Here is an 11600-nt window from a genome sequence, read left to right on the forward strand (position 1 = left end):
AATTACTCAGGCATCTTAATATAAATCTAAGAGTTTAGTTTGGGGTGGAATCTTTTGACTGATGCTTCCAAATAAACCATTCAAGTAATGGTTCTTAGCAAGCAAAGACTTCAATGTTCTAGAAGTCTTCAGTGGTCTTCTTCAATGGTCTAGAAGTATACTGTTTTATAACACTTCTCCACTTCTATTCTTTTCAGAGTGACCCAACTTTCCTCCTTTCTCTCTCACCATTTCTGACCTGACAAAATGCATTATTTGTCTAATTAATGTTTTTCTTTGAACAGGTATTTCTCTTCTTCTTCATCCTCGCTTTTTCCTTCACACTTGAATCTTCTCTTGCTCTTCTCTCCTCCCTGCTGTGTGCCCCTCACTTTTTCATTTGATTCTTTGCCATTGACACTTTCTACAGATCAGTTTACCTTAACTGTTTTTTGTTTGTTTATTTTTAAGAGGATTTTGCACCAAATACTGTAGAGGATCAGGCTCGGGAATATATACGACAAAACTTGGAAAACTTCATTAGACTGGAATTCCCAGGTAATTAGGTAGTTCAAGCTTTATATTCATACTTTGGTAAGTTCATAATTGAGTGTTTTCCAAGAAAACCTATCATACCATCATAATAAACATTTTAGTATTGAACATCTGTATTGCTGCTTAGCACTACTATATGTCATTACATTAATTTCTGTTATTTTTCATTAAAATAGCCATTAACTAGTGCAGCTTAATATCTCAGTGTTGTCTATCATGCCCTGGACTCCCTTCCTGTTAACACGAATTTTATTTCTTTGAACAAACAAGACAGGCTCAAACTATGTCAGTTCTTGTTTATTTTTTATTAAAGAAAAACAAGACCACACAGGTTTTGTTTTAAGCCTTCTTGGACTGAGTCATAAATACAACAGTAGCAACGAACAATGACAAGCTAAGGAGAAAATCAAAGTAATAGTAGAACAGTTTTATGATAGGTGGTTTAGCTGCATTCATTAACTAGGCTTCTTATTTATACAACAACAATAAGCTTTTTATAGTCTTTAAGAACCCTCTTAGGATTCCTAATTCCAAGGCTAAAAAACAATATTTTAGTTTATGAACGTGTTTCCGTTTGTTTCAGCACTTCTCTTTGATTTTATATTTTTTTATATTTTGATTACTAAGACATGGAAAAGATGGTAATACCTCAAACACTGCGTATATCTATCTATCTATATGCACTTACATACATATATATATATTAGTCTGTGAGTGTGTATAAATATATTTAAAAATTATGTACAGGGCCAAGAGAGTCTGATCCATATTGTCCCTACCAAAAGTTATTGATTTTGAAATATTTTAAAATTCTGACCTGTCTTCAGACCATATTTGCTTGAAACTATTATTTTGTTTCTGGATTTTTTTATTTAGCACCTTGGAATTCAGTTCATAGTCTTTAAAAATTCACAGAATTTTTTTTTTTTTTTTTTTTTGCTGGAGCCTAATATGTTGACAGACGGGTCCCTTATTATGAAGTTTTCTTACAGAGAGCAATCTTGCATATTTTAGTAAGATTTCAGCCTATGCCTGCATGCTGATCATATAGCTCCAGGACCACCTAATTTGTTTCTGAATCTGTCAGACTTCTCTTTTGAACCAATAAAAATTGATATTTTTTTCCAGGTTGATAGGAAATAAATTTTGAAGTGCCATAGAAAAACAGTGTATTAAAACATATTAAAAAGCATACAGTGGTTTGAAGGCTATATATAGTTTGAGATTCTGTGTCAACGTGATTATAATCCATCATATCTTTTACAGGAACAAAGCTGAATTTGTTTGGTTCCTCAAAAAATGGCTTTGGCTTCAAACAAAGTGACCTTGATATCTGTATGACAATGGATGGGCTGGAAACAGCTGAGGTAGCTTGACAAGATTTTGCTGTTTTTCTAATAAATGCACAACTTTGTTTATATTGTACATATATTGTAGCAAATTTATGGTTTTGTGAAAGTTTTTCAGATTAGAATAGAACACTAGTAGGTGGCACAAAAGTAGATGATTCATTTTTTTGGTATTGGTCTAGGCATGAGTTCAAGAACTTCTCTTGGTAGTCAGTTTTCTTCTGAATTATGCACTAGCAAAACTTTGCTGTGCAAATAACACGCTTTGTAGCATGAACAACTAGAAATGGAAGACAATGGAAAAGGACATAAATCTCCTTTCATGCCTAACAAAAACTTTAAAAAAGCCTGTGTTGGGTTACTGTCTAGTGTTGAGATACGGAACTCAATTATCGTTTAAGCTCATTTAAACTTAAGCAACTTTATCTTAAGCAGCTTTAAGCTTAAATAAAAGGCTCGTCTGAAATACTTGTAGCAGATATTTCAGTTTTGACTTTTTCTTTTTTTAATGTCTTAGGGACTTGATTGCATCAGAATCATTGAAGATTTAGCAAAAGTTCTCAAGAAACAGTCAGGTAACTCTTGAATATTAAAATAAGCGGTTCTGTTTGTGACTTCAATTGATGTGATAAAGTTCTGCAGCACTGTAGATGGAAAATCGTTAGTATAAAACTGTACTGATGAAGTTAATATTAGAGTAAGAGTATATATTGTAGCTATTTGGATTTATTTGCACATGCAGGTTTTAAGGTTACAGTGTTTTAAAACTGCATCTGAATTGGACAGATATTAGATTCATAACTTAAATGCATAAGAACAAACCTTAAGTTTGAGACTTCAAGCTAGCAGTTATGTTGTATGTTCAGTGCCTAACAAGGTAATGGTAAAAGGTAGTCTAATACAAGCTTACACAAGATATTCTGCTCAATCTACAAGAAAATACTATTTTGTTTTGCTTGTTTTGATTTATCTTAAACGACTTTAATATAAGTGGAGTAAACTGTAACTCTGATCTCTTAAGTTTATTTTTGTTACATTTAGACTGATCTTTGTTTTATTGGGGGGCATATGTGTATTTGGATATAATGTATATAGTATATTCATAGTGTTTAACAAATGCCTAAAGTCATTGTTAAAATGTAAGTAATACAAATTTTGGTATCAAGTAAGATTTGATTTTGTAGCATTCTTACTATAGCTGGGCTTAGTTGTAAAGCATTCCATACTGTTATGACTGTATTGCAGCCATGTAGTAATTAAACATTTCTTCCTAGGTCTCAGAAATGTCTTGCCTATAACAACAGCTAAAGTCCCAATTGTCAAATTTTTCCATGTCAGAAGTGGTCTTGAAGTAGACATCAGTTTATATAACACTCTGGTAAGGTGATCTGCTTTTTAACAGAAAAATGTGGGGCTGCTTCTTGACAATAGAATGATAGCTTTGTTGAGGTTCAATAGTCAACTGTTTCCAGTTACCTATTTCTGTTTTAGATTGATAAGCCAAGGGATTTTTTTTGTTTTGTTTTGTTTTAACTGAGTGCAGTCAATTGCACAACTGAGACTTTAGAATTGTGACATCTATAAGACAATATATTAGTTACTCAGTAAGAATAAGCAGTAGAGTTTTAGGTGTTTAATTCTTTCCGTAAATCAGAAAGACAAATTAATACAACTTCAGCTTCCCCATCCCTCACTTCCCATCGCAGCTCTTGCCTAACCTTTAAGACCTGGGACAGTGATTTAGAATCCAGCTTCAGAAAAAAAGACCTTGGCTGAATATTTTAAACAAGTCTTGTTTATTTCAATATCTCTGTACTTCAGTAGCCAGTTCCTTGCAGCATCAAAGGAAAGTAAGTTTTAGAGTGAAACATTAAACTTTATGAAGCTTCTGTTTGAGCCCAAGGGGAGTCTTGAGGAGGATACTTCAACCCATAAGTAAGTCTGCAAGTCTGTTTTTGAAGTTACACGTCCAGATGGGTCAGTTGATCGCTCTCACAGTCTGAAATGAAATCTTTTAGTTCATGATCGTACTTTTTACCAAATAGTTGGAAAATGGAGTAGTAGATGAATTCTTCCCTTTCTGTAATACTGTTCTGTGAATGCTGCTTTATACCACTTCAGAGCAGATGAAGGTGGTTTGTCAGCTTTTTAACAGATCAGGTGATAACCTCATTGTCGTATGCTTCCTTTCTCAATACACACTTTACTACACAGGGCTTCATCTGTGTTTGTTGAACACGCTACTCTGTAGACTTTTTGTGGACAAACTGATTATTTTTAAATAAATTAGAATGGAAGAAGTATGCATATACACATGTGAACTCAGTCTGCAGTGCTCTGAATCGTTCATTGACTTTTACTCTCTTGACTTAAAAAAATTTTGTGTTCTCAGCTTATTCCCTCATTTCTTCAGAGCTTCTGTATTTTGTACATGACTTTATTATTTTCATAGGCCTTACATAATACGAGACTCCTGTCATCATATTCAGCCATTGATCCTAGAGTAAAATTTTTGTGTTACACAATGAAAGTCTTCACAAAGGTGAGTTTGTTTCTGACATTCTAGAAGCAGTAATGCCTGCAGCAAGAGATAACAATCACAAAAGATGTAATTTGTTTCTTTTTCTAGATGTGTGACATAGGAGATGCATCTCGAGGTAGCCTTTCTTCTTATGCGTATACTCTTATGGTGCTTTATTTTCTTCAACAGAGAAATCCACCAGTCATCCCTGTTCTTCAAGAGGTATAGTGTATCAAAAGAAATGAGTATCTGTACACAGTATTGACCAGAAGAATGTCAGTGCTGAATCTTAAGGGCTCTTCTAATGAGTTTAATACTATCTTTTCAGATCTACAAAGAACCAAAAAAGCCTGAAATTTTAGTTGATGGTTGGAACGTTTATTTCTTTGATAAGATAGAAGAGTTGGTGAGTAAATCAGAAAGGTGAATTTGAAATGGTGCTACCTGTAGCTCTGCACATGAAAAAGAATTCAGTTTAAGAAACATCCTCAAATATGGTGGTTGAATAAAGAAATGTAACTGGAGTAGCTATTCCTTTGAAAATCCCAACGTGAAGCTTTAGGAATGTGGTCAATTGTATTCAACTCAGTAATGCAAGCATCTATACAACAACAGCAAAAACACCAAAAAAAAAAAAAACCCTGCATATTCTGAAAAAATAGATTTAAAAGAAATTACTTTAAGGTGTTAATCATGATTAGTTGCTGGATGTGCTGTATTACTGGGTAGAGAATTCCTTCAAGTATAAGCTACATATTTGGCAATAGTTCGTTAAATCTGTTGAATAGTTTTGTATTAAGTGAGCACTTAAAGTGAATTAATACTTCTTTTGGAAAACAGGCAAAATCTAATGTTAGAAATATTATTAATTCTACACTTTAATTGTTAATGTTTAAAAAACACACCACTTTAAAATCAATATTTGTCTATTAATACCAACTGTGAAGGGAAGGGAAGTATTCTGGAGTAACTGAATCATGTTTCTTTATAGAACAAAGCTTGCATTGTTGGAGTTTCCAATTTACAATGTTATTCTGCCTAATGTAAGTATTGAAAATATTCCTGTCGTTTTCAGCCAGACGTTTGGCCTGACTTTGGCAAAAACACTGAATCTGTTGGGCAGCTTTGGCTGGGACTTCTCCGTTTTTACACCGAAGAATTTGATTTTAAAGAGCATGTCATCTGCATTAGGAGAAAGAATCTGCTTACAACTTTCAAGAAGCAGTGGACCTCCAAATACATTGTAATTGAAGGTAAAAGCACATAATGTACACATGTGGAATTGCTTTCATGTCCACATGAAAAAAATGATCTTTCCACATGGCTTGCTTATTTTTCTGTTACTAGATTGCAAGTTGCTGTTTCTTCATGTTTTAAAGTCTTTGTATAAAAATTCCCATTGAGTTTCAGTATTGCTAAAAGTTTTTCTTTTTTTCTATCTGCAAAGAAGCTACAAAGCAGACTTCATGCCTGGAGATTTTCTCACTAACACTAATTTTTGCAGAGTCCATATTTGAATAACTGATTTAATGCTGTTTATGTATTACACTGCTAATACCAAGGTCTCGATCAAGAAAATAAAGTGATACATTTCAGAAGTGTTCCCTAAGCCATTTTCTGGCCTATATGACTTTCATGATAAGAACTTCTGTCTTACCCCCACATACAACTTACTCTTTCATAGTATTGTAGAATATCCCAAGTTGGAAGAAACCCACAAGGATCAAGTCAAATTCATGGCTCCACACACGACCACCCCAAAGTCAAACCATACGTCTGACAGTATCCAAATGCTTCTTGAACTTTGGCAGGCTTGGTGCCATGACTACTGTACTGGGGAGCCTGTCCCAGTACCCGACCACCCTCTGGGTGCAGAACCTTTCCCTAACCCCCAGCCTGACCCTCCCCTGTCCCAGCTCCATGCCGTCCCCTCGGGTCCTGTCGCTGTCCCCAGAGAGCAGAGCTCAGCGCCTGCCCCTCCGCTCCCCTCGTGAGGGAGCTGCAGGCTGCCATGAGGCCTCCCCTCAGCCTGCTCTGCTCTGGGCTGAACAAACCAAGGCACCTCGGCTGCTCCTCATATGTCATTTCCTCTAGGTCCTTCACCATCTTTGTTGCCCTCCTTCGAACACTCTCTAATAGTTTTATGCCCTCTTGTATTGTGCACCCAAAACTGGGTGCGTTACTTAAGGTGAGGCTGCACCAGTGCAGAGCAGAGCAGGATAATCACTTTCCTTGACTGTCTAGCTGTACTGTGCTTAATGCACTCCAGGATACTTAAGTCACTTTAGAGATGGACTGCTGTGATCCTGTGTCCATGAACTTTTTCTTTTCATTGGGAAAAAAAATTCTTTTTATTGGGAAATAGCTGCCTTGGCTTATCCATGTGTGTATACATATATTGCTGATCTTGCCCTGGACTTCAATAATGTCTATAATACTCTCTATACAGATCCCTTTGATTTGAACCACAATCTTGGAGCTGGATTATCAAGAAAAAGTGAGTTTCCTGTTGACAAGTTTGTGTACAAAGTGACGATCTTGTCTTAAATCTTATTTTACTGGCTTGCTTGGTGTTTTCACAATATTTTCTCTTTTTTGTTTCCCTAGTGACAAATTTTATAATGAAGGCTTTTATTAATGGCAGAAGGGTATTTGGTACTCCTGTAAAAATATTTCCTAAAGAATATCCATCAAAAATGGTAAGCTGCTTCTAAGAGAAGTATGTACATGCTCTTGGATGTATAAATTATCGCTTGTGGGAACATGGTTACAGTCTCCTTATTTTCTCTTCTAAATGTCTACAGTTCTCTAATAAATCATTAAGCATTATAATAGATGATAATAATAAAACATTAATAATAATATTAATAAATATTATTTATTATAAATATAATAAATCATTAAGCATAATAATGCATTAAAAAGCATTATTATATACTGCTTTCATGTTGTATAAAATGTGGATGCATGCAGAATACTAATAAACAGATATTCATTGTGCAGATTTTTCAACATTTTAGTCTCTGTCAAAAACAGCTTACCTTTCTTTAAGACTGCGTTTTTAAAAAGAACTTGCAGACTTGGTAGTTGGCAGGCTGCCTGTGAAGAAGAGGCAGCAGTGGACAGTTAATCTCACCAGGTTTTTCAGGAGTTCAGCTGCACACAAAAGGTTTATACTTTTCCATAACTCCTACTGTAGTTCAACATTTGCTTATCTGTTTTGATCGCCAAGTGTATGGATTTGCAATTTAAATGCATCTTTTTTTATTTTTTTTTTTTTCAGGAGTACTTCTTTGATCCAGAAGTACTCACAGAAGGAGAATTGGCACCAAATGACAGATGCTGCAGAATTTGTGGTAAAATTGGCCACTTCATGAAAGATTGTCCCTTGAGAAGAAAGTGAGTGTAGTTCTGGGATCTGTGTGCAACATTTCCTTAGGTTTGTTTAGAAGGAAGATTAGAATAGGAATGCTAAAGCTGCACACATGCTGATATATTCTATACAGCATTAGAGCAAAAGTCAATGCATCTCTGAGTCCTCTGTCCAGACACTTCAAATAGGACGTGCTGTTTACAGAAGGCACTCTAGTTGGCTGTCTTCTGGAATCTCTTCTCTTATATTCCACCATCATCTCCAGTTGCTGAATAGGAGATGATACAGCATGCACCTGCTCTGGTAGTCCTCATTTGTGGACTGGAGTTATTTACAATTTTATCTTTTTAAGTGTTTTTTCTGAACCTGATTCTCCTGTTTACCTTCGTTGCTAACTAGTTCCAGAAGTATGCTAAATGCTGTGTAAACTAGTACTACCTTCTTTTACCTCTTTTAAACCAAACTCATTTTAGTTTCATGAACATTTCATAGGCATAGCATTGTAGGGTTTATTCAGTAATGATACTGCCTTCATGGGTTTGTAAGCCATGATTGTGCTTCTTTCCTTCTAGCTTCTTTCCAAGTTTGCGCCATGGCCTTTTTTAATATTTCCTCTTTAGACAGTTGCTCCGTTCATTTTAGCTGCCTTTCTCTGTGCCTTCTCTAACTCCACTACTTCCTTCTTAAAGGATTGAGACCAGATCAACATGCAGTACTCAGATATTGGTACACCATGGTTTTACGTAGTTTAAAAAAAAAAAAGAAAAAAAAAAGTCCCCTTTCCCTTGTTCTTAGTGTTTCATCTGATGATAAACATTAACCTTTTTGGCCAGTACTGTTTGTCAGTTAGTTGATTATTTTTTTTTGAGAGATTTCTTTAAAATTTTTCCAAGATGTCTTTTCTTAGCTCTAATTGCCAGCTCCAAGTTCAACATTGTATGGACATGATTTAGAGTATTTTTACCAGGATGCATTATTCACAATTTATCTATGTTGACACTTGTCTGCCATCATTTTGAGTCATTCAGTTTTTTTAGTTTCTTCCAGTTGCTTGCCATTAGTGCTGCATCTGTGTGAACAAATGAGCTTATTGTCATCTTCAGACCCAGAAGTTTCACTGATTGCTCTTTCTCCATGTCATAGATAAAAAGTTAAATAAACCCAGTAACGATACCTGGGTCCTCACTAATAGGCGACACTTTAAGTCACTTTGAACATTAGAATCTTCTCCCAGATTTTTAGAGATACTGTGAATGTAGACAGTTTGGGAAGGAAGGAAGCTAGATTTCTGATAAAATTGTACAAGTAAGAAATTGATACCCTATTTTTATCTGTTAGCATTTTGCTTGGTGTTTCTTCCACTGTCTTTAAAGCTGCAGCACGCAGATCTTCCTACAGACATTTTTATGTTTTTGAGATATAATTATTAGCTTTTCACCTGTACTGTAATCTAATCGCAAAGTTAAATCATTAAATGTATTTTATATCAGTATAGGACTGTTTGTTAGGAGAGTCAAAGGAGTTAACCTTATTTGACCGTCTGAGGAAATACATTAAATACATTTATTGTCCATATGCAATGCTTGTGGTTTTTTTCCTCCATGTATGTATATAAGGTGTATGAACTCTGTAGCCTTTTCCTCTTGCAGAGTAAGGCGGCGACGTGATTATGAAGATAGCAAAAACCAGAGGTACCCAGAAAACAAAGAGAAAAAAAGCAAAGAGGACAAAGAAACCCAGAATAAAACAACAGAAAAAGAGAGCTCAGTGAAAGAGGGAAAGTTGCATCCATTTACACCTCCAAAGAGCAAACCAACAAGGGGAATAGTGGAAACTGGAAGAGAAAAGAGTCCCAGGCAATCAGCAGAGAAGTGGAAGCGTCTGGAAGACAGAGAGTTAAGAGAAAAACGTTGTTTCATCTGTGGAAGAGAAGGTCATATCAAAAAGGAGTGCCCACAGTATAAAGCAGCTGCAGGTATGAAGCTGATCAACCTGAGTAGCTTAAGCACAACTTATTGTTTGGGAATTTTTAGCAGTGTTGACTAATGGATAAAGATTTTTGCTTTGAATGACATCACATTAATGCTGTCTCAGGTTTTAAAAATGTAGTCACACTTGGTCAGTTTTCTCTTCCTCACGTTTCAAAACTCTGCCGTATCCTGAGATGTGACATGGTTTCTCTTAGCAGGTAAGATGGAAGTAGAAGAAAGAGTAGAGTGTGTGTTGAAATTGCTTTCATTGTCCTCTCTACATAAGAGTTTGCTAACATTTCAAATTACAGCTTCTATTTTGGTGCACTGAAATATCAGTAAAAGGTAGCCTATAGCTCTTCCCATCATCTTCCCATACACAAAATATTTAGTGACCATAAGGTCACTAAATAAAAGAAATTGCTCAGATAAAATACTGTGAATGAAATAAAATAAAGAATGTTCCTCTTTAATCTGTCTTTTTTCCTGGAGTGAAATTGTAACTTTGAGTTAAAAAAAAAAAAAATTACAAAAGGGCCCCACACCGAGATCTTTACCGACAGACTTGAACAAAACAGTGAACTGCTAAGCAGTATCTAAGTCATCCTTCAGATTAGACAGATTTCTTATCATCTGTGTTGAAATGAAAATCACTCTGTAATAAAAATGAAACTTTTTAAGATGATGAATGGTACTTTCAGCTAGCTTCCAAAGGAACACAGTATTACAGTTTTCCCTTACGTAAACCTAAGAGCATTTAAATTCATACTATAGAAAAAATGCTCTACCGATTGCTCAGTCCTTGACATTTTAAAGTAAAAAACAGGAATCTGTTGCATAAACATAATTTCAAACCAGCTTTTCTCTATTAGCAAAAATGTTCCTTCTAGCTCAGATAAGGAGACTCTTCTTAATCAGCTGTATTTAGCAGAAGAGGGCATAAGACTGTACTAGCAAAATACTGGAAGTGGGAGGAAAATGGTTGCAAATATATCCAGAACTTTCAGGGTATTTGGAAGTATTCTTCATTTGATAAACCACTAGAAGTATTAGGTGGACAAAAAAGATGTTTATAAAGTAAGGCCATCCAGCTTCTGATGTTTTGAAGGTGCATGTCAAGTTTAAACTTAACTTTTGAGTTTCTTTATCTTTGAGCATTTCTTGCTACCATTTAATTTGCCATCATGTTGAGTTTTGCTGTGGTGAAAGTCAGTATGTCTGACTGTTCTGTAGTCACTGATGGGAATGATGGGTATTTTGTGAATTACTATATTTGAATTTGAAGAGGAGGAGAATTGATCTAGGTTGGGCTTTTGTTTTTTGCTTGCTTAGTGCCTGAAGTGTTCTCTGTAGTTGAGTAGAAGACTAAGAAGGAGCAGACCCAGAAGATCTGATTTTTGTTCCTTGCTGTGCTACAAACATTCTATGGGACTTTGGACAATTCTCTTAACCCCATGTCTTCATTTGTTCTCTGAAGATCCCAGTCTTTCTCTGTAGATCTGGGAGAAGATTACTTAGATGCTTATCTATAGATGCATCTCATTTCATTGTGCCCACTTTCCATATTATGAAATGGAGGAAAATAGCAATGTCACGTGTTTTCTGTGCTATGAAAGTAGATGCAAGTATCTATGTATTTTTTTTTATGTTATGAAACCTGAAATGGAAACTAGTTTCAAATTAGTAAATCTTGGTTATATGATGACCTTTTCAGGAGGATCAAAGCTGGAAGCATTGTGTGGATCCCCTTCTTTACCAACTGTTGCCAAACATGGTGGTCGATTAAATCAGGTAAACACTATATGTTCCTTTTCCTGGATCTTTTTATCTTTAATATTCTGAAGCCCATGCAA

General features: G+C 35.3%; 1 protein-coding gene across 6 annotated transcripts in view; it reads left to right on the forward strand.

Annotated features, from left to right (window-relative positions):
• TUT7 (terminal uridylyl transferase 7) overlaps positions 1-11600 on the forward strand; it is a 35725-nt gene that overhangs the window by 21138 nt on the left and 2987 nt on the right. For all 6 annotated transcript variants that reach the window (XM_048080521.2, XM_048080525.2, XM_048080523.2 and 3 more), the window contains exons 15-27: positions 451-537; positions 1801-1901; positions 2401-2458; positions 3158-3261; positions 4336-4425; positions 4513-4626; positions 4733-4810; positions 5480-5657; positions 6854-6901; positions 7012-7103; positions 7688-7803; positions 9427-9752; positions 11462-11538. In XM_048080521.2, the coding sequence (XP_047936478.2) occupies positions 451-537; positions 1801-1901; positions 2401-2458; positions 3158-3261; positions 4336-4425; positions 4513-4626; positions 4733-4810; positions 5480-5657; positions 6854-6901; positions 7012-7103; positions 7688-7803; positions 9427-9752; positions 11462-11538 (1469 nt within the window). The remainder of the gene's footprint in view (positions 1-450; positions 538-1800; positions 1902-2400; positions 2459-3157; positions 3262-4335; positions 4426-4512; positions 4627-4732; positions 4811-5479; positions 5658-6853; positions 6902-7011; positions 7104-7687; positions 7804-9426; positions 9753-11461; positions 11539-11600) is intronic.

This window comes from Anser cygnoides, chromosome Z (assembly GCF_040182565.1).
Source record: "Anser cygnoides isolate HZ-2024a breed goose chromosome Z, Taihu_goose_T2T_genome, whole genome shotgun sequence".
NCBI lineage: Eukaryota > Metazoa > Chordata > Aves > Anseriformes > Anatidae > Anser > Anser cygnoides.